General features: G+C 50.2%; 2 protein-coding genes and 2 non-coding genes across 13 annotated transcripts; 3 read left to right on the forward strand and 1 right to left on the reverse strand.

The window, feature by feature from the left end:
* Window positions 1-1,347: 1,347 nt before the first annotated feature.
* On the forward strand, window positions 1,348-20,311 carry AGBL5 (AGBL carboxypeptidase 5). 10 transcript variants are annotated; one of them, XM_087823422.1, is made up of 17 exons: window positions 1,348-1,426; window positions 2,098-2,197; window positions 3,644-3,904; window positions 4,123-4,294; window positions 4,614-4,777; window positions 5,330-5,507; window positions 5,774-5,952; window positions 6,355-6,811; window positions 7,285-7,454; window positions 7,790-7,925; window positions 8,587-8,789; window positions 9,421-9,635; window positions 17,188-17,343; window positions 18,357-18,469; window positions 18,766-18,783; window positions 19,390-19,405; window positions 19,780-20,311. In XM_087823422.1, exons 3-17 carry the CDS (start codon window positions 3,690-3,692, stop codon window positions 20,211-20,213), a joined length of 2,826 nt encoding a protein of 941 aa, XP_087679548.1. In that variant the 5' UTR covers window positions 1,348-1,426; window positions 2,098-2,197; window positions 3,644-3,689; the 3' UTR covers window positions 20,214-20,311. The 10 variants fall into 10 exon arrangements, with proteins under 10 accessions (XP_087679548.1, XP_087679549.1, XP_087679552.1 ...); XM_087823423.1 differs by lacking the exon at window positions 2,098-2,197 and adding an exon at window positions 2,250-2,336; XM_087823424.1 differs by lacking the exon at window positions 2,098-2,197 and adding an exon at window positions 2,254-2,336 and having other exon boundaries at window positions 1,383-1,426.
* TRNAY-GUA (transfer RNA tyrosine (anticodon GUA)) lies at window positions 1,538-1,626 on the forward strand. Its single transcript is given in 2 exon segments — window positions 1,538-1,574; window positions 1,591-1,626. It is a non-coding gene; the product is annotated as a tRNA-Tyr (tRNA).
* TRNAA-AGC (transfer RNA alanine (anticodon AGC)) lies at window positions 2,000-2,072 on the forward strand. The gene has a single exon. It is a non-coding gene; the product is annotated as a tRNA-Ala (tRNA).
* Window positions 20,169-21,421, reverse strand: OST4 (oligosaccharyltransferase complex subunit 4, non-catalytic). Its single transcript, XM_016209345.2, has 3 exons — window positions 21,324-21,421; window positions 21,061-21,198; window positions 20,169-20,409 (listed from the first exon to the last, which is right to left on the reverse strand). Exon 2 carries the CDS (start codon window positions 21,195-21,197, stop codon window positions 21,084-21,086), a length of 114 nt encoding a protein of 37 aa, XP_016064831.1. The 5' UTR covers window position 21,198; window positions 21,324-21,421; the 3' UTR covers window positions 20,169-20,409; window positions 21,061-21,083.
* Between the last annotated feature and the right edge of the window lie 5,351 nt (window positions 21,422-26,772).

Here is a 26,772-nt window from a genome sequence, read left to right on the forward strand (position 1 = left end):
CCAAATGTTCATCAAAACAGATGAATGGACAAAGTGGTACATCCACACAAGGGAATAATATTCAGCCATAAACAGGAAGTACTGATACAGGCTACAAGGTGGATGAGTCTCAAAAACATAAGTGAAAGAAATCAGACACAAAAGGTCACATGTTTTATTAATTCTTTCCTGTGAAATCTCCAGGCTGGGCAAATCCATACAGTCAGAGATTAGTGGTTGCCAGGGGAGGGTGGGGGGAGTAATTGCTTAAAAGGGTACGAGGTGTTCTAAGGTGGTTGAAACTAGAGAGGTGGTAATTTGCGTAGCACTGTGAATGCATTAAATGCCAATGAATTGTTCATACTTTAAATTTGTTTTTATGTGAATTTCGCCAAGAAAAAAAAAAAAGCTCAACATAAATATGGTCTGCTTCCCAGCCCCCCACCCCCCTCCCGGGAAGAGTGGTAAACACCCCAAGCTGACGCTCTGGGACACAACCGTACCATCTGCAGCAACTGAGCAAAGTTAACCCGAGATGTTAACACCCTGCTCTGTGGGTGGGCGGGAAACCGCGCTGTGCTCTGCGACGTCAGATTTAACGCCGAGCCTATGAGAACCCCTAAAATGTCGGAGCGGCAGGGGGCTTGAAGTCCTCGCCTGGCTTGGGTTTGCCCGAGGCGATCGTACCCCAGGTGGCACAGGCAGTTGACCACAGAGCCGGAAATGGAGGTCCGGTCTTCCCGCACACACCCCCCGCCAGGCTACGAAGCAAGGCTTCACAGAGGAGTTGGGTTTTAGGTTGGTTTCTTTGTTTTTAAACCCCGGGAGCTCTGGTGGGCAAAGGATTGTGGGCTGGCTTTGCAGGCCCCCAGAAAGCCAGGAGTAGGGGCGGGGGCCGGGTGGGCACGGCCGTGCCCGGGGCCCCTCTCCCGGCCCCGCCCGCCAGTCCCGCCTCCCAGGGCTTCGGCGCCGCTGGATCCCGCGCCGCTCCGCAAACCTCGAGCGGCTCTGTGGTTTGTATCTTTCTTGCCCTGGTCAGGACGAACGTTGGTTTAAGGGCTGAATGAATGTACTTCACAGCAGGAGAGCAGTGGGATTGTACTGGCTCCGGGGAGAAAGCGGAGGGAAATGTGGAGCAGAAATAGCCAAAGCGAGCCGTCGGCGCTGCGAACCGGGCGTGCGCTTCGCAGTTGCAGAGCCTGCGTGTGTGCGGGCCCCGCGGGGCAGCGCTGCCCAGAGGCTCGGGGCTGCGGGCGATCTCTAAGCGCCCGCGATCCCGTGGGAGCCACTAGGAGGGGCGGGGGGCGTATTGTTTGTGGGAAGGAGGGAAACGGAAGGGAAGTGTTTGCCCGTGTTTCCTCCGTCCAGGGCTGGGAAGCGGATCCTCTGCTCTCGCTTCTGCCTCCAGCTCCCTCTGTTTTGTGTGGCCCGGAGGGGCTCGGCCCAGGTGAGCTGCTTTAGAAAGTAGAGTCCAGGCTCCAGAAAGCTCTAAAACCCTGCGAGGGCGAGGCCTCGGTAGGCATTAGAGGGGAATATGCAGGCCGCTGAATCAGCGGGGCCTTCGATAGCTCAGTTGGTAGAGCGGAGGACTGTAGTGGGTGAGCCGTGGCAATCCTTAGGTCGCTGGTTCGATTCCGGCTCGAAGGACTTCGTAAAACATTTTTTTTTTTTAAACTTCCACTTAATTTCATTTAATTATCCTGTGAGGAGAAAGGTTTACTCGAACGCAGACTGACTTTCCGTGAGCACTGTCGATGTTCGGTGAAACGTGCACTAAGGAGCCAGGATCCGTACACGTACTCTCTTGTGGGTGAAATGCAGATATAGTAACGTGTTTATATATTATCAACTTGGCTTTAGTACCATTGCTGACGCGTAGTTATTCCTACTTTTAAAAATTTTGCCCATGGTTCCACTGTACTGTGGTGCTAAATAAATGTCCTGAATTTCGTTTTTTCTACTGGTCTACAGCCAGCTTGCAACAACCTGTAAGGTAAATGGAAGGGAAGCAGCTACAGCCGGGGGATTAGCTCAAATGGTAGAGCGCTCGCTTAGCATGCGAGAGGTAGCGGGATCGATGCCCGCATCCTCCACTCGGTTTTTGCCCACGCGGAACAGGATCTTTGACCAACGGGAGACACCTGAACCCGTTCTGTTTGCAACAGAGGATCACGGCGGGCAAAGGATTAGCTTCGCACATTGTCCTTTTATTTTTAAGGTAAGTCTTCTCCAGTTTACTTCTCGGTCACTTCGTGTTTCCCTCCCGGCAGGCAGGCGGTTGACTATCTTCGGAGGAGACGCGCGCGGAACCCTCCCGCCCGGCCTGCCGGCCGAGCCCCCAAACGGCACTGGCTCAGGTACTCGCTCGCGTGCAAGGGAACCCCTGCGCACCGACCAATGGCAGCGAGCTTTACTGGGCGGGTAGCCAGCTGTACCCGCGGCCAATAGGCGAGAGACTTCTTGTTTCCTGGCAGAGCGGGGTCCCGGCACCGCGGCGCTCGGGTTTTGTTTGGGTCCTGGGTGGAGGGCCTCGGTGCCGGGGCCCGAGGTGGCGCCTCGCTAGCGGGAGAGGAGAGGGAGCGGGATCACCGGCCCAGAGAGAGGTGAGGGGCTGTGCGTGGAGCGCGGGCCCCGCCTGCCCCGGCGCCGCCCCCTTCTCAGCCCTTTCTGCCCCTTAAGCCCCGAGCCCCTCTGGAATGCCACCCCGCCCCTCAACCCGGGCTCCCCCGGCCCCACCCCCACTCCGGTGGCCTCACCTCTGACCCCTGTTCCCTGCCTTCCTGCCCTCCCTGTACCGTGAGTCACTGATCGATTCCACGCCTCCAAACCCCACCTTGCCCAGGGCAATCCTGGTCCTTCAGAGTGTAGGGTCGAGAACCACCCCCCTGCCGTCAGATGGGTGTCTACCAGCCACTTTTTTACGGGTACTAACAACACCCATTTATTCACCCACAACTACCAGGGTAGCTATTCAGGGACTCCAGTGCTTACTGGGCTGAGAAGGGTGGAAACAGATCCGTGCCCTAATTGGAACTGAGCTGCAGTCTCTAGGTGAGCAAGTGCCTTCTGCCCAGTTTCCTTTGGCTTGGCAAAAGCCACACTTTTCTAGTTTTCTTCCATAATAGGGCCTTGCAGGGCTCCGGGGAGCAACAGAAGAATACCTGGTCAGTACTTGTGAAGACAGAGGAGTGAAGACAGGAAGCTCCCCATTTAAACTTAGAAACTTGGCTCTTCCCACTCTGCTTTGCTGGAGAGTGGGGGGCCAATCTAGGAAGCAGAGATCCGGAATGGCCCGTCTTTCAAGATGGCCATGTGTTGTGGTGGGTGTATCTGGGCTAGTTTTGGGCAGTCTGACCTCTCTGATTATATTCTCTAATCTTTGGGCTGCAAAGAAGCTTAGAGTCTAGTATTTCTTAGTATTTCTCAACCTAGTTAAGCCACTGAGTATTTCAGTTTGGAATAGCCACGCTGTGGTAAAATGGAGTCCTTTTAGGTCAGTTATAACCCCTAGTGTGGGGCCAGCATACTGCTTTCTGTTGGCCTTTGCTGGAAGGCCACTTCTACCTTCTCTGACAGGGAGAGAGCCTCTTATTTAGTAGGGCACTCCCTAAAAGCACCTCTCATATGTCTGGAGATATCAAAAAAACCTTTCATTTTTCCTCAGCTCTCAGGGCCCGAGTGGAGCAGGAGGATGCTTTCCCAGCCCCACCATGGAGCTGCGCTGTGGGGGACTGCTGTTCAGCTCTCGATTTGACTCAGGAAACCTAGCCCATGTGGAGAAAGTGGAATCTGTGTGTAGTGATGGGGAAGGAGTAGCAGGGGGCGCATTAGCCCCCACCAGCGGCACTGCCTCTGCCCCTGACTATGAGTTCAACGTGTGGACCCGACCAGACTGTGCTGAAACAGAATTTGAGAATGGGAACAGGTAAGAGGAAAGTAATGGAGGGCAGAAGAAGGACAAGAGAAGGGATATCCCTGTCCCCAAACCCATGCTCAGTTTGCCCTTTCGCTTACAGTCCATGCCCACACACTACTACTTCTCTCCCTGCCCCCCTTTCTCCCTCTCCTGCTACTCTCCCACGTATCATACCCTGTCTACCCCTCTCGTATATGGTGACCTGTCTTTCCTACTCTGGCCTTCAGGTCATGGTTTTACTTCAGTGTCCGGGGAGGATCTCCTGGGAAACTCATCAAGATCAATATTATGAACATGAACAAGCAAAGCAAGCTGTATTCCCAGGGCATGGCCCCCTTTGTGCGTACACTGCCCACCCGGCCACGCTGGGAACGCATTCGAGACCGGCCCACCTTTGAGGTAAGTTATCCATGGGGAGGAAAGAAAGACTTGGGTGCTAAAAGTAGAGGAGGGAAAGGAAAGAGGAGTTACCCTCAATACTGAGCACTAGGCAGGCAGGACATCGGGTTTTGGTACCAGCTTTCCGGTGCTAGCAGGAGTCCAAGATAAGCCCCTGCCTCAGGAAGCCTCAAAGGAGCTGGTTGTCATGGACAGTTTCAGAGGGAGGGAAGTTGGTAAATGTGTGAGGGTGTGAGGTCAGTTCCTGGTGACTCCAATAGGATCTTAGTTCTGACACCGATGGCATGTTGCCCCTCCCTCTTCCTCCTCTGCTCCTCAGATGACAGAAACGCAGTTTGTGTTATCCTTTGTTCACCGTTTCGTGGAGGGCCGTGGGGCCACCACCTTCTTCGCCTTCTGCTACCCCTTCTCCTACAGTGACTGCCAGGATTTGCTAAACCAGCTAGACCAGCGCTTTCTGGAGAACCACCCTACCCATAGCAGGTGCCAACCCCATTCTTACTCCTGCCACACAGTCCTGGATCAGACAGCACCTCTGCTACTTCTGGAACTTACCCTAAGAGCCCTGAACCAAAACGTCATCAGTTCTTTTCTCTGTACAGTATGGGACTTTCAGTATCTTTGACAAGTATATTTCCGTGTGACCTTGATACCACCACCTACACTCCACTCACCTGTCTAGTTCAAGCCCTTAATATCCCAGCTCCCATCAGTTATCTGGAATTTAGCCAGCACTGCCATTGCTCAGCACACCTTTTTTTTCTGTCCCAACAGAGGTCAACTCTCTGTCTATGCAGAGTAACCTGTCCTAGGGAGCCATAAATGGGTAAAAAACAAGTTCATCCTGCCCTGTACTCTGCATTCTGGCAATACAGATCCACCCAAATCCTCAGCCTCCTTTAACACTGAGAGACTGTGAGGCCCCAAAGGTTAGGGTGAAGTACCAGATCCTACAAATGCTAGGCTCGTAACAAGGCCTACCTCTTGCTAGGACTTTAGGGACTTCTATTGGCTTAATGATTTGTATCCCTACAGCCCTCTGGATACCATCTATTACCACCGAGAAATCCTTTGCTATTCTCTGGATGGACTTCGTGTAGATCTGCTAACAATCAGTTCCTGCCATGGGCTTCAAGAAGATCGAGAGCCCCGTCTAGAGCAACTATTTCCTGATATCAGCACCCCCAGACCATTCCGTTTCACAGGCAAGAAGGTGAGTGGGAATAGTGTAAAGGTAGGACCCTGACCTTTCCCCAGTCCAGGGAAGTTCAAAGCCACATCATCTGTAGGCATCTTGGACACAGCCTCAGCCTGTGAGCTGAGGCAAGTGTGACAGCTCCCACTCCACTTGCACACTCAGCCAGCTGGAGATCCAGTGGCTATTTCTGCCTCATCCTCTCCCCACACCCCCACCCTAAGTACTACTACAGTGTAACTATAGTGTAACTGCCCTAATGACTGCTCTTTTCTCCACATCAGATATTCTTCTTAAGCAGTAGGGTACACCCCGGAGAGACTCCATCTAGCTTTGTCTTCAATGGCTTTTTGGACTTCATCCTTCGACCTGATGATCCCCGGGCCCAAACCCTACGTCGCCTCTTTGTTTTTAAGCTGATTCCCATGTTAAACCCTGATGGTGTGGTCCGGGGCCACTACCGGTAAGCAGCCTCCCCAACCTCTCTGGGTTGTTGCGGTCCCCCTCATGCCCCGCAGCTCAGCCTCTCATCTTCCTTCCATATTCCCAGTCCTCTTCACCCTAACAAAGGCAAGCCCATCTAACCATCCAGTGCCTCGGGAAGGAATGGGATCCCATCTACTGGCATTCTTGGGAAGGAACAGAGCTAGAATAACTGCAGGTCTATCTGGGAGTTATCCTTAGGTTTCTGTGAAGGAGTGATAGCAGATCAAGGAGAGGGCCTATTCTCAGTTCTTTCTTTCCTAATGCAACTTCAGCCTCTCATTTTATAAGTTAGTCTCCCATAGTCTCTTTTCGTCTACTCTGGTGTCTCCCTTGCTGGTCCAGCTCTCTAGACCCTGCTTCAGTCCTTGTTTCCTTACAGCACAGACTCACGTGGAGTGAATCTAAACCGTCAGTACCTGAAGCCTGATGCAATCCTGCACCCGGCCATCTACGGGGCTAAAGCTGTGCTCCTCTACCACCATGTGCACTCCCGTCTGAACTCCCAGAGTCCCTCTACGCAACAGCACAGTCCTCATCTCCGTCCTGATGCCCCCCTTTCTGACCTTGAGAAAACCAACAATCTCCAAAATGAAGCTCACCTTGGGCACTCATCTGATGAGGATAATCCTGAGGGCTGGCCACAGACTGAGCCAGCAGAAAAGAAGGCCAGCAGTGTGTGGATTATGCCCGAACAGTCCACTGAGGTTGAACAGCCAGCCCCTGACACCATCCCCCCCAAAGAGAGTGGTGTTGCTTACTATGTGGACCTGCACGGACATGCTTCCAAAAGGGGCTGCTTCATGTATGGAAACAGCTTTAGTGATGAGAGCACCCAGGTAGGAATCCACAGAATGTCATATGAATGTGGGAAGTGTTTCAGGTTAGGACAAAAGGTTGGGCCATGAACAGAGGGAAGGTGACCTTCTGTCAGGTCAGGAAGGTCCGTGGCTGCAAAAGGTGGACTACTTCTGAACAAGCTTTAAAGGGCCTAGAAGGGATGGCACTGGGACCTGTTATATCATGACCCTGAAAGAGTGTCAAACCGTTGGCATTGTAGTTTTTTCTAGAGTTTGGGAAACTGAGGGGAAAGGAAAATTTTGCATTATTGGAGAGAAGAAGCTAAGAGCTTAAAAAGAATTGCACCTTTCCAACAGCTGGACGTAATGTCAAACATTCTCAAATTCAAGAAACGCGGTCTATTGCTGATGGTTGTGAGGGTATCTAAGTCACATGGAGCCATGCTTGCCCTCTCCTCCTTGCCCTCATGCCTTCTTTCTTTTCTGAGTTGCCTATTTCCTCCCTCAAACAGGTGGAAAATATGCTGTATCCAAAGCTCATCTCCTTGAACTCAGCACACTTCGACTTCCAGGGCTGCAATTTCTCAGAGAAGAACATGTATGCCCGAGACCGCAGAGATGGCCAGTCTAAGGAGGGAAGCGGCCGGGTTGCAATCTACAAAGCCTCAGGGATAATCCACAGGTTGGGTGGAAACTGGAATATGGTTGATGAAATAGCTTCCCTAATGAAAGCAATATCCAGGCTAGGGGGTTTGAGGGGCAGGGGATGGCCCAAGTCTTCTGGAAAGGCAAGCTCCCCATTAGCATTATTGGCTTTAGTCTGGGACTCTACCTTTTTGGGACTTCTTGTGCATGTGCTGTAGTGCCGAGGTCAGGCTGGTGGCTAGGAATTAGGACTTTCTATTTGTATCCATTTTTTCCCCCAAGCGATTACGTTCTTAGACCACCTAGGCTGTCCCCATAGTTCTGTCCTGATTCTCTCCAGGCAGGACACTGATAAAAGTCTCTGTGTCTTAGCTACACACTTGAATGCAACTACAACACTGGACGCTCAGTAAACAGCATCCCTGCCGCCTGCCATGACAACGGGCGTGCCAGCCCCCCTCCCCCGCCGGCTTTCCCCTCCAGATACACTGTGGAATTGTTTGAGCAGGTATGAATACATGGGATAAGTGGGGCAAGGGAGAACCCCAAAGTCTGGAAAGGCCTTCACTCCTGCTGCCTGACTCTAAGGGCCTCTGATGGGAGGCTCACTACGATTGCCATCTCACCACTGTGGTTATTTTCCTCAGTTAATAGGAGCAGGCCTCTGACTAAAATAGTGGTGAGAGGATAAGTGGGCACTATTTCTGACCCCCCACCACAGAGAACCCCCCACACACATCTGAGTCAGATCCTTTGCCTCTGAGCTCATCTTCCTTCTGTTGGGTTAGTTCAGTCCTGGACTGAAAGCACCCCATCTGCAGTGGTCTTGATGATCCCTGGTGTCCCAGGACACACAAGAGTAGTAGAAAGAGCTGTGGGTTATAGAAGAGACTCAAACACCTTCTGCTGGGAGAGCTCCTTCCTGGTGCCAGCCTGAAAGCACACCTGCCTCAGCTCATAATGGATGAGGGCCCCCAAATGAACAATGGTTTAGGGAGCAGCTGTAAATCCAGTTGCGATAAACAGCCTGGGCACAAAAGTTAGAGTACTCATTGAACACATTTGAGGTCTGGCCTCTCCTCCCCTTCCACTGTGCTGTGCACCCCACCCCAACACAGCAGCCTTGGTTGGAAGACCAAGACACTGAGCCAAACTGGACTCCCCCACAGGTGGGACGAGCTATGGCCATTGCAGCTCTGGACATGGCAGAATGCAATCCATGGCCCCGAATCGTGCTGTCAGAGCACAGCAGCCTCACGAACCTCCGGGCCTGGATGCTAAAACATGTGCGTAGCATTCGAGGCCCGAGCAGCACTCTGAACATGGGTGTCAACAAGAAGAGAGGCTCTCGAACTCCACCCAAAACTAACAAGTAAGACCAGCAGGGTGGAAGGGAGAAGGTACTAGAGTGGAACAGGGCTCTAGGGCAAGGAATTCCCAGAGATTTGTGTTCCTTTTCCACTTCCGAAAGGACCACATGGTAAATATTTCAGGGTAAATTAAAATTAGTAAGATCAGCTCATTTTTAAAAAATGGATCCCCTTCCCTTTTACCTGGCACTACATGCTTTCTAGGTATCTGGAAATCAGGCCAGAGGACTCCCTGCTCCAGAGCCCTGCACAAAATCAAATATAATTGGGGTGGGGCCAGGACTCAGCTTCCAGTGGTTGTGAATAACTGACTGAGAGGTCCAAAGGCCAGCACCAAGGCAACAAGGGAGGAATTTACTGGGAGTTTAAGCTGCCCAGGGGTGGCCCTTCCAGGTGTTGGTATATTTTCTGCAGGAGCATGTGTATGTGAACAAGTGTTTGTAGGCATTCGGAGATCAGCTGGTATGCCCCAGGTTAGATACCTCAGACAGCAACAAGAATTCCTCCCTTCTCCCTTGGAAAGAGTCCCTATCTATGCCTTTTCACTGCAGAAGTGAGGCTTTACTGACCATGGGGAAAGACTAGGGACACAACCTCCTGGCCCATGGTTAACTGGCATCTGCTTCTTTGCAGTGGATTGCCTGTTTCCTGCTCTGAAAATACCTTGAGTCGAGCGCGAAGTTTTAGCACTGGCACAAGTGCTGGCGGTAGCAGCAGCAGCCAACAAAACTCTCCACAGATGAAGAACTCCCCCAGCTTTCCTTTTCATGGCAGTCGGTGTGCAGGGCTGCCAGGCCTGGGCTCTAGCACCCAAAAGGTCAGCCACCGGGTGCTGGGCCCCATGAGAGGTAAGCTAGTCTGGGAGCCCCTGCAGCAGGTGTTCAGTTGTTTGGGGCATTGTTGGGGGAAATGAGAGCTTGAAGATATATACTTGGACTGGGACCAAGGGGGTGAATCAATAAAATTAGTTTATAGCAGAATTTGCAGCCTCTCCTGCGAACTTGGTGTTCCCTGCGGCCTGAACTCCACAGCGGCATTGTGTGTGGCACAGGTAGGTGTCCTGGGTGTCTGCGCTTCAGCACATGTTGGGAGGCAGGGGAGTTTCTAAGGATGAAACACTAGCTGAGGCAGGGCCACACCGAGACATGGAGCCTCCACTTCAAGGACAGTGCCAGGCTGCCTTGTGGGAGGCGGCATAAGGAGATGCCTCACAGTCCAAGCTGCAGCACTGCAGAGTGTGGAGGATCCTGTCCAAGGTCCTATGAGCTGAAATTGTTCCTGGCTTCAGAGCCTGTTCAGAAAGTGTTATCAAAAGAATTCTAATTTTTCCAAAGAGAAATGTAACTACGACAGATTCTGTTGTAGGCTTACAAAGCAACAGTCTAGCCCCTTCCAGCAGTGGCCACAATTGCTCAACTTTGCATCAGTACCCCTAGTCTGGCCTGATGAGACTCTGCCTGATAAGACGAGATTCTGGGTCAAATGTATACCAGAAACAGATAGGCCTTTAGGGAAAAAAGAGGAAAGGACTCTGGAGCCATTTCTTGGGAGTGGCCTGGGCTGTGGTGGGTAGACTTGCAGTGCCACTTCTGGAAGTGCACCAAGCCACAAATCATATTGCGTGTGGCTTCTGGGCTGCACTAGTCTTGCCAGAATATGGAAGCTTATAAGCTGGAACTAAAAGCTTTGCTGTTCTAGCCGCAGTCATCCTTGTTAGCACTTCCCTGCTACTCAGCTTGCATCCAGGCTTTTGGTGGAAACCATAAACATGCACTGGGTCACTGCTGTGGAAATCTGATGGCGCTGGTTAGAGTAGCCGGAGGAGACCAGTGGTCCTTCCCAGCTTTGCCAAGTACGGTGTCTGATCCCTGACATGCATCATAGCTACCTCTGCTTATATTCCAAGTCCTATTCTTTGAGATTCTATCTTCATTGAAAAGGGTACTTTTGCACACTGTGTTTGAAGAAGAGTATTAAAGTAATAATAATGCCTTATATTTAAATAACATTAAACAGTAAATAAAACAGTATCACATATATTTCATTTAATCCTCATGAGGTCTCTGTGGGATGGATGGCGTTTCCATTTTTCTGATGAGGAAAATGAGGCTATTTAAGGGTGACTTGTCCAAAATTGCAGAGCTATTTAGTGGCAGAGTTATTCACAGATGTTGTTTCATGCCCCAGTGTACTTGAGTTTCCCATCTTAAATCTGGATAGTATTTTTCCCCTTCTAATTTCTTTTCCTCTTAACTCATAGTTCCTAGGAAGGAATATCAGGATTATAAATTCCCGTTCCCTTTCTACAGAAGGGAAATAGTAAAAAACCTATTCTAGGTATTCCCTGGAGGATTCTAGGCAGTTTTAACCATCCTCTCTGTCCCCCTCCCAATGAGGAATGCTGTATTAAGCTCCTTGAGTGAGGGGCATGAATTGTGTTTCTTAGTACAAAGTAATTTCTAGTTAGCCGATTTGAAACTTAATAGGGGACACAGGACAGTAAACACAACATAAAAGCACACACACATTATAAACATACAAGGGACTTGGGGCGCCACTGTCATAGATAAACACAAGGGTAATTAGCCAAAGAATGTTTAGCTGAGTGGTTTTGAAGCATGGGTGGTGGCATATGGTTTGACAAAACGCTCCAGAGCTGAGAATGGTAGCCAGGACCAGTGTACTAGCTGGCTCAGAGGGCCAAGCTTTACCACAGGAGTCAGGTGAAGAGAGGTGGGAGGAGGAAGAAGTGTCTTGAAAACAAAGATTATGAGTTAACAAGACATATGTGCTTCTGAGAATGATGGGAACAAAAGACGTTAAGAGAGCTGTCTGAACTGTATATATCAGGCAGGGGAGGGGGGGCGGGATCCTTGGAGCGGTTATACATGAGAAGACTAGCACCCGTATCGGGGGCTGGAAAGGAGAGGTGAATATACATATTAGAAGCAGAATGGCAGGACTCAGTGATGGTGGAAGAGGGACAAACTGAGAGAGCTTCAGGCCTACACACTAAAGGAAAAGATCATGGTGACACTGAGACACTGTTGGAAGAAAACGTGAAGAGTTTATCTAGTTTAGACATGCTTGGATGTCATAGACTATCTATATGGAGATGTCCTGCAGACAAAAAACGGCCAGACTGTAGAAAAGGTGACATCAGGGTTAGATCTAGGAGTCATCCACATACAGGTGCAGGTAAAACCAAGTGAGAAGCTATGTTCCCCCAGGTGAACAAGCTTAGAAGCAGAAAAAGGGCTGGTTTGAGTAAAGAGGCATCCCAGGGACTTGAATAAATATTTGTAAGAACTAAGAAACTATGTCTAAAGTAAAGGGGTCAAGAAGAGGGTTGCTAATGATTCCAAACCAGGAATACTATAAGGAGCTGAAAGGTCAGAGCCTGGAAACCTTGCCGCCTGTGTTCTCTTGGGCATTTACTGGTGGTGCTGTTTTTGCTGCCTCATCTCTTAAAGTCCCTGATATGACTCCAGGATGGGACACTAGCCCTGGCTTGGGACAGGGACCTGTGATGCAGACTGTGGTGTCTGGACTTGGTGTCTTCAACCCTTGGAACAACTTCTTTGTCTAGTATGATCTGTCTGTACTGTAGCTTTGTGACATTTCCTTTTCCTCACCTCTGGCTCCTCCGGCCTCTGCCACATCTAGACATACTTGGTCTTCTGAGACAGGAAAACACGACCCCTGTATCTATACCTCCCAAACCCAAATATGGGATTGTGATTTGATAAAGGATTTTTTTTGTCTTGTGAATTTATAAGAAAATTTCCACCAATGTATAAAAATTATATCACACTTAACTATACATTTAATTAGTGACTGTCCTTTATTGGCTGGAACAAAATGTGAGATTGGTCTATCCAGGAATAATCAGAAAAGATCTAGGCAGCCCAGTCAGAAGCTTAAGGCAGGTTCAGAGAGCTAGTCTGATAGGTTCTGTCCTCAGAGGCTGGAAGTAGCCAACTTGGGGTCAATAGGAATGTTCCCTGGGGAAGGAGGCTGGAAAAGTCTCTGAGTAAGGCTTGACTCCCAGCGCCCCTGACCATAGTGCCAGGATTATCTTTTTTTTTTTTTAATTCTCACTGGAGGATATTTTTTGCATTGCTTTTCAGGGAGTGGAAGGGGGAGAGAGAGAGAAACATCAGTGTGAGAGAGACACGTCAATTGGTTGCCTCCCGCATGCGCCCCAACCAGGGCCGGGGATCGAGCCTGCAACCAAGATACGTGCTCTTGGGTGGAATCGAACCCAGGACCCTTTAGTCCACAGGCCAACGCTCTAACCACTGAGCCAAACTGGCTAGGGCCAGGATCTTCTATACCTCCTTCTTCCCCACTGCAAAACAGGCTGTGGGCACCACCTTCCCAGACCTGTGGTCAAGTTCCCATCCACTGGCTCAAAAGCGCAGACATTATCAGCAGCTACTACAGAGGAGGAAGGAGAGATCACTGGGGAATATCTAATACAATGATGAGGTGAGGATAGTCAGGTCTGCGAGATACTGGTGTAAAAGCAGGTGCAGAGCTCAAAGGAGGGCCAGGGAGAGGGTGGAGAGGTAACAAGCTTCTCCTGTTGGATCTGTATTGACAAAAAGAGGGCAAGGACTAGGGGAGGCCAGTGAGGTGCCCAAGCCACACAACATGAGAAGGCACTTGCTCTCAATCAGGCAAGGGCCTCCTGACAAGTGTACCCTAGATGCCTCACTAGCTTCCTATCAGTCCTGGCCCTGGATTCAAACAATAGTCTCAATAACAAACATATGCCCTGGCCCTCCAGACCACCCAGTGGGATACTGGGGTACAAGACAAGGGACTTAAATGTAAAGTCTTCAGCTGTTGTCCTACCACCAGTGCCCTCCTTCCTCCTAGCTCTGGCATTGAAACCTGAGGTTACTAGAACCCTTCCTTGGCCTCTGTGATGCTGTGACTCAGCTGACAGGCAGCTTTTGGTAGAGAAGCTAAAGTTTAACAGTAAGGGGAGGTTCCTTTGCTAAGTGAGTCAAAGGACACAGGAAGAACGCCTCTAGCACCATCACCACTTTTACTTTTTCCACTGCAAACTAAAGTTTCATGTTAAATAGCAGGTTACAACTTATTTGATGGCAGGGAATGTGTCCTAACACATCTATTTATTCCCTTATCACCCAGCACCGTACATGGCACTTATTAAACGATCAACAAATATTTGCTGAACAAATAAAAGGCAAGAAGTTGGGAGCTGAATGAATGCTTGTCTTACCTTCCTAACCCTCAGAGGGCATGCATCAGGTCTGCAATCATCCAGGGATTAAATAAGATCTGCAGTGTGCCATGTAGGGATAGTTCCAAAGATGTTTGGGGGGTGATGATGCAGGACCTAGGCACAAGTCACATAACTGCCCCTCTAAATCGCGAGGCTTTAGAATATCCATCGTAATTCATACAATGTTGAAGTCAGCCTGGCTCTCCCTCTCAGACCTTTGCCCCAGACAATCCTGCCAGTCCCAAAATAGAACCTATAGCTGATAACCATAAAACATCATCTCACAACCTCTGGAAGCAGAGCTGATCATGTATCACTCTTGTACTCAGCCTTAAACCGCCATTTCTATATCTCAGAACCAAGAAGTAATAGGGTTGGGGCTCCTCCCTTTAATTCTTGTCTCAATGGGAACTGAGTAGGCCAAGAGCCAAAACATGAGAAATGGCTGGCTGTGCGCTCACATTGCCGGATTTATAGCAGGCCTGGCCAGATCTTAAAATAGTCTTCTAAGAGATGACTTAAAATGCTATCTCTAAATGCCTTACACTTTCCAGATCAGGCTTCCCCCCTAAACCAGACCTTGTCTTCTATCCTGAAACTCTCCTTAAGGGCAGGATTCCTGAGTTTTTCTTTAGTATCTTGCCCAAGATCCCTACATTTCACACTGACTTGTTTTTACGTCACTTGCCTGTTTTGCTTCACACCTTCTTGACTATCACGCAGTTCCTTACTAGACCCGACAAACGTCCCAAAGTCTTGCTCCCACTCTTGCTTGCTCCCTCTCATCCCTTCTTGGGGTGAAGACACATTCATCCCTTAATGTGTCTTCAACATGCGTCTGTGTAAGATTTCTCAGACCATCTAGAAACCTGCTGTTTCCCCCTCTATCAAGATTATTATTTCTGCCTACTATGCACTGTCACTTGTACATCATAGTGACATCCCTGGTTTTTTGTTTTTTTAAATATATCTTTATTGATTTCAGAGAGAGGAAGGGAGAGGAAGAGAGAGAGTTGAAACATCAATGATGAGAGTCGTCATTGATCGGCTGCCTCCTGCACACCCCTGCCTGGGGATCGAGCCTGCAACCTGGGCTTGTGCCCTGAGAATCAAACCGCGATCTCCTGGATCCTAGGTTGATGCTTAACCGCTGAGCCCGTTTTAACCAACGAATTACCCAGGGATGGGCTCTACAGCATCTCTAAGTCATTGGTGGTGGTAATGTTGCAGGTTATTTGACTGTGGCCTTGAGTCTCTTGACTTCTATTGTCTTGTTGGCACTGCTGTACCAACTCTTACTAGCCCGCTAAGTTCTGGTGGTTTTTTTACTCTTGGCTGTGGTCTTAGACTAATTGGTACCCAAACTCAAAGCTAGAGTAGGTGCCATCCTGAGATCTCTCCCTTTCTTCTACTCCTTACCCATGTATCTTTTTCAAAGTATTATTTTGGTTTGGGACCTTCCAGAAGTATCCTTGTTACTGCTGACTACTGCTCAGTGTAGCTAGACAAGATGAAGTAACTGTCACCTACTTCCTAATTTGTAGGCTTTACATACCTAGCATATGTTGCTTTGTTAGGTGTCAGCTTGCATCCTGGAACCACCACCAAATTCAGTTCCATGGAGGTTAATAGCTCATTCAGTTTGAAAGCATTTGGCACCTGCTATCCCTCTGGTGAGGAAGGACCTACCAAACCTGAAAGCCTCCCTACCCCACCTGGTCACAGTTATACCAGTGGGCGAACACCTTTCAGAACTTGCAACAGTGAGGCTCTAGCCACAAAGAACGGACCAGAGAGCTGCCCTCACAGGGTATAACTATATGCCCTTAGACAGAGATTACTGAGCCAGCTCATGATCTATAGTGGGTGTCTGCTATTCAGATAAACAAGATGCTTATTAAGGGTTCTGTTTTACAGGCACTAGTCTATATATTAGAGAAGTTCCCTACTCTCAAGAGACTCAAGTTCTAATTAGAATATCGGCAGACATTTATTAAGTACTCAGTATGTGCTGGCACCATTTTAAGTCCTTTACATGTACTAACTTGATTAAGGAAGAGCCATACACAGTTACTAGCCAAGTGAATAAAGGACAATGACAAGAGAACAACTAATTCTCTCAGAGGCAACATCTGACATGGGACAAGTAAGATATCCAAGGTTTCACTAGAAAAGGACATTCAGAGGAACCCCACAGCTAGTAGCCTCAGGGGTTGTAGCTGAGGGTGTCAAGTCAGCATCCTACTAAGGATGAGTAGACCAGAATCACAGTGGGCAGGGTTTTGAATGCTGTGTGCAAAGGTTTAGATTCTCTCCTTTAAAAGACCTTCAGTATCTCCCCCTTGTCTGAGCCAAAATGATTTTTGATCAGGTCTGTGTTTTAGGATAAAATTTTCTGGCACCTGCATAAAAGATGGATTGTAAAAAGGGAGAGAGCCCAGTGAAGAACTTTTTTCAAAAGCCTGAATGAGCTAAAGACCTGCATCTGGCAGTGGCAAGGGAGGGTAAAGGAGTTCAAATGAAGGCAGAGGCAGACCCATCCAGATCTGGTCAGAGACATAAATGTGAGGGAAGAGTTGGAAGATGAACAAGGTTTCCAGCAGGATCTTCCCGCCAATGGGGAGACCAAAAGGAAGGGCAGGAGAGAATGTACTGTTTGGGTCCTGAAAGACTGCCAGGTAGGAATGCCCAGTGGATAGAGCTGTAGCTCAGGAGAAGGGCTAGAGGGAGATTTGGGAGTTTGAAGTATGCTGAGCAAGAGAGAACCAAGGATGGAATGGTAGGGGAACACTGACATTTAAGGGACAGGAAGAGCAGTTGAAGAGAAGCAGGTAGAGGTAAAAGAACCTGGGAAAGCTGTGTTTTAGAAGCCAAGCTCAATAACTCCTTTGCCAAAAGAATGAACTGGTGGGTAAGTTGGTTAGCTACACAGAGGCGAAGTCAAATGAGGGCTGGCTGAGAACTGGATAACTGGAATAAGTATTAGAGGTCTTTCTACTCATCTTAGATTTACTTCAGACAAGGGATGCTGGTGTGATGACAAGTTTGAAAACAGGCATCTTCTGACCAAGAAGAGCCAGCAGGGCAGTGGAGTGACAGTGCCTCACTTACTTGCCCTATCTGCTTGTGTCCTTTCCACTCAGAGCCCCGAAGCCAGGACAGGAGACGGCGACAGCAGCCACTCACCCATCGCCTTACCTCAAGCAGCCTGGCCCCATCCCCAACTCCTGCCAGTTCTAGCCCAGCCTCCTCACGCAATATGGGCTCCTGCCTACTGCCCAATTCACTCAGCCTATCAGGTCTGTACCCACTGCCACTGAAATCTAGGTTGGCTGGATTCCTCCTTCCTTCCCTACCACTCAGGGTGTAGAGCAGGCTCCTGAAGAAATCCCTGCAGCTCCACCCGACCTGGACCTCCTTCTTGAGTTGATGTTATAGGCCACTCCAGATCAGGGGTATCAGTTATCTTCCTGGATTATCCTAAACCCCACACACCTATGCCCTTGTACAGGAAGCTGGAATTTAATGAATGTCTTTTTGTAATAAAATAAGTTACCATTTATTGAGCATTTACTATGGGGCAGGCACTGCGCTAAGCACATTATTTCATGTAATCCTCACTTTTACAGTTGAGGAACCTTAGGACTTTTCCTACCTGCTACTTATTGAAGCTCCCTGACTCCAGGAGCTGGGCAACATTAGACAATAGTGCAGAATGAAGAAAAACATAGGCCTTTCCCCTTTCATCACTGCAAACGTGTGACCACATCATGCACACAGAACCTTGGCTCTGTTATATCCCAGCTGTGTAAGGGACTGGATAGGAAGGATGTCTAAGATTCCAGTCCAGCATCTTGCACCTCCCTTGGAGCCTGCTACTCCTAATCTGTTAACTCCCTCAACCCACCGGTCTTGGGTACTGCTAACTTGATCCTTAAGTGCTCATACATTTGATTGGAACAGGCTCTAACATCAATAAATTCATAGTAGTTCAGCTTGAGTGAGCTCTGATTCAAGCTCTGATTTGCTGCTCTACACCATGGACCAGACTAAAACATGCCAAGCTTCTCAACCAAGGGCAACCACCCCACCACCCCTGGACATTTGGCAATGTCTAAAGATAAATGGGGAGGGGGCAGGGAAAGAAACACTACCTAGTGGGTAGAGGCCAGGGAACATCCTAAAATGGTACAAAAGAATTATCCAGCCCAAAATGTCAACATTTCCAATACTGAGAAACCCTGATCTAAAGGAAGTTATCCCTTCTTCTCCATGGCCCCCTACCCTGATATCAGTTTCCTTTGTTCCCTAGGGAGCAGCTGTTCACTCCTGTCCTCAGGGGATAAGTCAGAGGGTGTCATGGTGATTGGGAAAGGTCTACTAGGAACTGGACCTCGGATCCCCTGTATCAGGACCCGATTGCAGGTAACATTTTTGGGTCTTCCCGTTCCCCAGCATAAAACAACTATGGCAGAACCCAACAAGGAACTGTTCATCTGGGTAGTAGGAGGGGAAACGCCCAGCACTGCTTTACCTCTCCCCCAACCATGTAAGAAAGCTGTTCTGGTGTCCAAGCGCCTGTCTGTCCAGTGTCCGCATCCCCTTCAGCCAGGTCTCTTGCTTGCTTCCAACCGTGTCCCTGCTGGATATACCCCAACCTCAGCCTGCTAGCTTTGGCTTTCACTGCCCCTGCCCTTAGTTTCTCCTCTCTTTCTGCCCAGACCTGCCCGAGGAGAGTTCCCGCCAGGAGGGGTCCCGGATTCCCCAGGTAACACATCTGGTTGCTGCTCCTAGGAACAGCTGTGCCACCAACTCCAATTCAGTCCAGATCCCCATACTAAAAGTTGGCTAACGCTGGGTATAGGCAGAAGGTGACTGGTTGGGTGAAGCTTAAGCTGGTCTGGCAGAGGCTGAGGCATGAAAGGCTCTGAGGAAGATCTACTAATCTTCCAACATGTTTCTACACAGTACTTCTCTACTCAGCCAGCCATGGAGGTTAAATGGTGGATCCTTTTGCCACCCCTACTTAAATAAGACTCAAGAATATATAGTTATAGATTGAACACAAGAGTTGTGTTATCCTGCCTTATCCTCTCAGCTGGGGACAGTGCCCAGGGATTAAAGGTACCAGTACTTGTGTTAACTGCTAAACTACACACTTACTCATGGAAACTAGAAGCACAAATATTCATGGAAGAACCCAGTCTCTTAGCCCACCCCCTGTCCACAGGCTAGGCCCAGGTTGGGCCGGGGCTCACCGCCGACTTGCAGAGGGATGAGAGGCTCTTCAGGCCCCACATCCCCTATCCTCCGGACCAGGGAGAGCAGTGAGCCGGAGCCGGGACCCCGCTTTGCACCAGGGTGAGCACCGAGGTCCAGTCCTTCACCCCACCTCTCGCTTCTATCCCCCCATTCCCAATTCTGCCATTCAGGATCACTTTCTTCCTTCCCAAATCCTTCTGACCCCCAAAAGACTAAATGTACTTTCATTAGGAATTTAGTACCGGATGATTTTTTCCCCCCCATCATGGCCTCAGTCTTCACTGCAATGAACAAGAAAACAACTGTTAAGGTCTAAGGCCTAGGAGCTGGCTGGTTCCAGCATCAGACCACTGTGCAATACTTAACCAGCCTATCCTTACCCATCTCACCTCTCTCATCTCCCAGCCCCTGGCTAACAGACCAGAAGAGGGGTAGCCTTTTCACAACTCTTATTCCTCTCTTCTCTGTTGCAGGCTGCCTCAGGCTGGGCCCCCACGGCCCCACTCTGCCCCTGCCATTTCTCCTATTTCCTGTAGTCTATCTGACTCCCAGTCTCGGACTTGTTACAGCAGGGGGCCCTTGGGCCAACCTGAGGTTTGTTTTGTCACTAAATCTCCCCCATTCACTGTTTCTCCTCGGGTCTGATGCCTTGACCTTCATGCCCAGGATACAGCCACAAGATGGGGAACACAATGAGAAATGTGCTAGTTCCCTCCCTCAGCTGCTGATTCCATGTGACAACTATAACTCCTTGGAATGCCACCCACACTGTTCTGAGGCATCGCAAAGCATCACCTTGAGACAGGACAAAGCAGGGAATGTGCCACGCCTTCCCTCCCTCCACAGCACAAGATTTTGGGACCACAAAAAAAAAAATCTATATTTTTATATCGGGGGGAGGGAGTAGAAAAGAAAGCAGCCCCTATACTGGGCCCTACTCAGTGGCAGCTTCTTGTTCCGTAGGGTTAAGGAAGACTTTGAGGAAATAAAAGTTGTTTGGAAAAATCCAGGTGTAGTTGCTTTATATGTTGTGATGGGTAGAAGGGATGAAGTGTGAAGGCCCCTCACACCCTCCATCTTGCCTCAGACTATGTCCTGGAACCCTAGAAAAGAGGGGGAAAGACCTGAGGTAAGGAAAATGCAGCTTTCCTCTGAAGAAATCCTTCAGGAATCTACTCCCATTCAGCCTCTCCCCCCATTACATTTTGACCCACACTTAAGGTTGGTTTCCAAGCCCTTCAGCCCCACCCCCTCCTCTATGACTTGGTTCTGCAGCAGGCAACCCCTAAATCCGTGCCTTCCCCAGAGCATGGAAATACAATTCTGTATCTTTACAACCCCTCACGTACACACAAAAACCTGCCTAAATAAACGTCTAAATTACCTTGGAAAAGTGAGGACTATTCAAGTGAAGAGTCAAGTCCTCATTTGTGGATGGCACAGTCAGTACCTTTATTCCTACCGGTGTCGGTAGCCCCTTGTACCCATACCCCCAACTTGGGCATCTGGGGACCACATGAAGTTGAAGGCTGAGGAGGGTGGTGGTAGGAAACCCACCCCCATTCTAGCAGGGAACAGTTTGGGGGGGGGGGGCAAGGCACTCTCTTCTCTGTGCGGATAAAGGGGCCCAGTTCTGGAACTGTATCATGCTTGGCCCGACACTTGCTGATTGGAAGTTTCGAACCCTGCAGACCCTGGCACGGCCTCGCCACTCCACTCTCCGGGGGCTGGGCGCCACAGCCCCGGACCATTACCTGGGGCGGAGAAAGCGCCACTTTCATTCCTGTTTCTTGGGATTGTTGACGGCCACGTAGTGATAGAGAACAACAAGCAGGAAGAGTGACACGCCCAGCATATTGGCGAAGATGGCGAGCTGCACGTCCGTGATCATCCTGCGGAGAAGAGGACGGCCTGAGCCTCGGGCCAGCACACTCCTTGCCCAGACCAGGGCCGGTCCTCGCCCCCGTGGTCCAGCCACCGCCAGACGGGCTGTGGACTGCACCTGAGCGCCTCTCACCTGACCAACTGGGCTCGGCTCCGACTCGGTCTGCGCACTAGTGCACGGTAGAGACCTGAACCGGAAGTGTGTTGCGCCAGCTCAGGCCCAGGCCAGGCACTTCCGGCCGTGCGGCTCGGCAGGATCGGTCTCTCTAGCCCCGCCGTCTCGCCTGCTCTCTGCGGCTCGCTCGCAAGGGGCGGGGTCTCGGGTGGGGCTGCGGGAGGACTGCTCGGGTCCCGCGGTCGCGGCGCAGCTGGGCGCAGCTGGTCGCAGCTGGCGCAGCGGGGGACGTGTTTAACTGCAAGGTGACCGCCTCCCGGGAGCCACGGAGTACTAGGGCGAGGGTGCGGCAGCGGGGCCGGGCAGAAGGCTTGGCCTGACCCTAGACTCTGACCCCCCTTCCTGTCCCGACCCCCCACGCTGCTGCTCACCCTCCCACCCCCCACCCCCCGGCCCAGCCAGGTGCTTCCTTTGCGCCCTGCCCTCAGGGTCCCCTCCCTGGTCGGAACGGCAGAGAGAGGCATGAGAGGCGGTGCAGAATGGCGACAGGGCTGGGCGACTGGGTGCTCCTCTCCTCGGAGCCAGCCTTTCTGCCCCACATCCCACAAGCCGAACGATCCTGTCCGTGACCTGACCAGTGCCTCCCTCCCCTGGCTCCCTCCCACCACCCCACTCCCGGAGGTAGGCGTCGGAAATAGGGCCGACCCTCCCGCAATCTAAACCCAAATCGTGGGACGTCGGCCAAGTGGGAAATCACCCCCCGGATGCGAGGGAGGGGAGAGAGGGGGAATGGCTGGGATAAGCAAGAAGGGTCACGGGTTCGGAGCACATTGGGTCACGGAGTAGAAAGAGGAAAGATGACTGGGTGGGTAGATGTCCGAGGGTCTCTGGTGAGGGGAGAGGCATTCTGGGGCTTTATAACCCTCTGCCCAGCCAGCAACTACTCCCCCTCCCCCCCTTGCTTTCCTCAGCACCATAAAAGGGAACGGCACTGCGCCAGGCTGGGGCTGGGGCCGGGGGCTGGGCTGGGCTGTTGCTCTGGAGCTGTCAGGGGTAATGGAAGCCAGTTGCTTTGCGGTAGAGGGGGCCAGGGCTCAGGGGACGTTTCTGCTTCTCTGAGCCAAAGAAAACTACAGGAGCTGCTTTGGGGCTGGAACAGCTGGACCAGGGGACCAATTTGCCCCCTGTGTGTACAGTGAGCTGGGGTGCGCTAGCCCAGAGTGGCCTTCCCTGGCTTGGGACCATCAGCAGTTTGTCTTCCAGGCTCCAGTCCAGTGACTCCTAAGCTTAGTCTCTACTTTTAGTCGGCTGTAGTTCCTCTGCCCCCCCCCAATCACCCCTAGCCCCCACCCAGTATTTCCCAGAAGTTTTCTATTTAGGATCCCAAGCCCATGTCCCCTCCACATAACCTTGAAACCCCAGAATGTACTTCCTCATGTGCCTCTGAGTGATCGGTCTGCTCCCAGCTGTGCTCTGGGAGAATGAGGGTCCAGGTCTCAAAGGGTTCTCCCCATTGTCCCTCAGGTGTCCTGGAAATTTGAAGCAGATTCAATTCCAGGCAGATCTTAGAACTACTACTGGAATAGAACTAGACTCTGGAGAGCAGACTTTCTAGATTGCCAGTGACATGAGGTGCTTCAGATTTTCAAGGCCGTCCTGAAACCTGCTGAGCCAGGTGCAAAGTTTCCTAGACTGTCAGAGCTGAAGGGTGTCTTCAAGATCATTTTATCAAGAGGGAAACTGAGGCCCAGAAGGTAATTGACTTGACCAAGTTTCCACAACTGGTCAGAGACAGTGTCACTGATTCACTTTCCTCTATTCTGTATTGTGTCAGACTGTGAACTCAGTAGGCTGTCCTGGGTCAAGGACAAGAGGAAAAGGATTTGTTTTAGAACCATCCAGAAATGTCCTTCACCTCCCAGAACTTCCTGTGCCTAGGTCAGTGAGACTTTATCAGCCTTGAATGGGTCATTTGGCCTAGTGCCTGGAGGAACTGAAATAAAAAATGGTCTTCAGGACAAAACTAGACACAGCTAAGAACGAATAAAACTTGAAAATAGCTTGGGTGGAAGAGTACGTGGGAAATGAGGCAAAACCTCAACCTATGGGGAATTGGGGGAGGGAGAGGATCTGGAGGGGGCACATGTACAGCTTAATCTTTGTGATTAGGTTGACATTTTCAAGGAAAAGATCAGTTTAGGATTAGACTCAGGAGAGAAAAAGCAACAAGACCCAGAAAAAGGGGGACTGGACCTTGAGTCCGAGGAGGTTGGCACCTGAAGGATTGTACCTGTAGGAAGGGTTGGAAGGAAAAGGAAATGTGTGCATTTGAGGAGGAGTGGACTTTTGCTCAAGAGTCCCCACAAGCTTGAATTCCCATCTGGGTTTGCATGACCTGAGGCCCAATTCATATTCCCTGTGGAGAGCAGCTGAACCTGGAAGCTGGCCGGGACTCGGGCAGGAGCAAGGCTGTGCCCTGAAGACCCTGGGACCTTGTCCGGGGCAGAGGCAAAGCCATGCCTGGATACAGGTTCCCCTGCCCATTGTGCAGGCGGACGCTGGCTTGAGCAGAGCTATGCTTGCGTGCAACTTGTCCTGCCATAGGCTAGGATATGTGATCGGCCAAGCAGCGGTCAGGTGCCAGCTTCCAGGCACAGTGGGTGCAGCGTATAACAATAGAGAACCCCCAAGATGTTGTTCTGGGCACAGCAAAGCAGTATGTTCTGAGAAAGCTTGCCAAGGGATTGTTTTTGACCCTTTCAGCTACCCGCAGTTTCCTTGAAGAATTGTTACCTTGATGTATATAATAAAGACTCTGAGCTTGCTCGGGGTCACTGTCTCTCCATCCGAGGGCAGTGTCCCACCCAGCCCCGGCTTTAGCTGTCTTACATGTCTCTATATTTTTTAATCTCCTGTCACTCCCTCTCAGGATCCCTCCCTTCCTGCACCAGTCGTGGCAATTCCCCTTTTCCCCCTCCCAATATGCATCTTCTGACGGACGGTTAGACACAAAATGTTCCTTACTGCTAGTGTCCCCTGGCTGTCCTGGCCCTGGGCACATGAGCTCATTGCTCAGTCAGTGATAGTTAACTGAATGAGTTAGTTGCTTAGTATAGACAAGATTTCCCATTGGCACTAGACCCTCGGAAATTCCCAATCTTGGAGAGGCTATAAAATAGATATTGTACTAGTGCCCCAGGGGCTTACCTGTTTGATCGCAGGAATTCCAATTGCTTTGGAAATTTGTGGCTATCTACCAATACCACCACAACAGCCACCACTGCATTCTCTCTAACCTTAGTCTCCATCGCAGCCTGCTTGCCCAACACCTCAGGCCTCCCCAGTGAACCCAGGAATTATCCTCACCATTGAACCCAAAGCCACTGATTTATCTGAGATTTCACAAACATTCATGTCAGCCCCTAGGTCTTAGCCCCTAATTACAGGACTAAATGATATGCAACATACTGCAATTGTATTTCAAAGCCAACATTTCTGACTTGACACACTTAAAATATAACAGACTTTTAAACTTAAGGAGGCAGGCAAAGGAATGGGTGACAACTGGGCAGTGATGAGATGGCTGGGATGACCCCTCAGGCTGCCAGAGGCCTCCCGAAGGGAGAGAAGAGAAAGCAAACCCACAGCAGCAGACCGGGCAACCTAGAGGGGAAGTGGGTTGGCTTCCTGCCAGGGCCAGGGCCTACAACTGATGCTGAGGCCAGGGGCAAAGCTGCAACCTTCCACTGGCAGCAACTTTGAAACCGAGATCTCCTAGGACCATTCCTTCAAGTCTCCCTGTGTGCTGGTCCCCACACCTCTCAGGGGCAGCTACAAGCTCCCATTTCTATTGGTTCCAGTGCTTACTTTCGCCATCCTGTCTTTTTCTTACATTGCTCCCAACCGTCAGGATCCCATTCTAGCTCATAGGACCTCAGAGGCAGATCATTGAGAGTCACATTGAAGATTTGGTGGCACCCTCTCATGGCTTCCAATCATTGCCCTGCAGATGGTTCCCGGAATCAAGACCCACATTTCTAATCATCTCCTGGACATTGGTTTCCATTGAGATGTGTTACTCTCATCTTAAACTCAGTACAGGCAGACCTTGGAGATGTTGCAGATTTGGCTCCAGACCACAGTAATAAAACAAGTATCCCAATAAAGTGAGTCGTAATCTTTTTGCTGGTGAAGGAAGTCAATTTGCAAAAATTTGTAAAATTTTCTATTTATAAAAAAAGCAACATCTGTGAAGCACAATAAATCGAGATGCCTGTATGTTTAAAATAAGGTCATCTTTCCTCCAAACCTGCTCCTCTTCTCAACTTACCCATCCTGGCTAGAACCCTGGCATCTTCCCTGGTGTCTCCCTCCATCTGGTCCCTTGTTACCCAGGCAGTCACCAAAGCAGTCACAGCCTTCTCTTTCAGGTCTGCATCACTTTGTAATGTAGAATTTGGAAGGGACCCTAGACAACAGATCCCCAGTGGAGTCATGGGACTTGCTCTAAGTGATAACATACTTAGAGGAGGAGCTAGAACCAGCATCCTTGTGCCCTAACACCCTGCCCATTATTCTTGCCGACGGTGTCTTCTTTCTGCATGTGTATTTACCCCTACCCAAAACCTTGTAATCCTTAACCAGTCATCTGAGTCTCTCTCTCATTTTTCCGCAATCGACTTCTCTGATTTTCTTGACACAAATAAGAGCTAACTTGTACTGAGCATTTACCACGTGCCTGCCATGGACTATTCCAAACCCTTTACATGTATTAACTTAACCCTCACAGACTTAGGAAGGAGGGTACTATTATTATTCCCATGTTACAGATGAGGAAACTGAGGAAGGCTTTTCCCAACCCAAAACCTCTCTATCTCTTCCAACAGCTCCTCTCTGACTCCCCAGCAGCCAGCTGTCTTTCCGCTTCTCTTACCCAAAATACGCCTCCTCCATTTGCCTGTCCCCCTTGGCACTCTGTCCGTCCTGCCTTGTTAGTTTCTGTTTTGGAGCTTATGTCCCATTCCCCAGTAGCCCAGCTGCTCCTTGCTAGTCTTATACGTATATGCCTTTGCACCTGGGCGCCTCCACAGTGCTCAGCACCCAGCACCGTCTTCTAGTACTTCCTCTTAGCTCTCCCAAGTGTCCCTTCCCACAGGGAGACCTAGTCCAGGACACAGCACTGAGGGCCAGGTGGTGGAGAGGGGCCATCTGATGAAGAGGGGGCCAGCTGACAGCTCAAACATCTCAGGAGGAGCTGACAGTTGAGTCTGACTGAGTTCCTCGCCTGCTACAGAGGCTATCAGACTTGCCCTCCAGGCTAGGGAGTGACTTCCTTTGCTATGCAGATAGAACCCAATTTATCTACCTCCCCTCCCCTACTAATGTCCTGACCCTCACCAAGACAAGTTGGGCCTATATTCATTCAGCCTTTTTAGAATGAGAGTCCTCTCTTGCCCAAGTACTCTGT

The sequence above is a fragment of the Miniopterus natalensis genome, chromosome 13 (genome assembly GCF_054644295.1).
Source record: "Miniopterus natalensis isolate mMinNat1 chromosome 13, mMinNat1.hap1, whole genome shotgun sequence".
NCBI classification, from domain to species: domain Eukaryota; kingdom Metazoa; phylum Chordata; class Mammalia; order Chiroptera; family Miniopteridae; genus Miniopterus; species Miniopterus natalensis.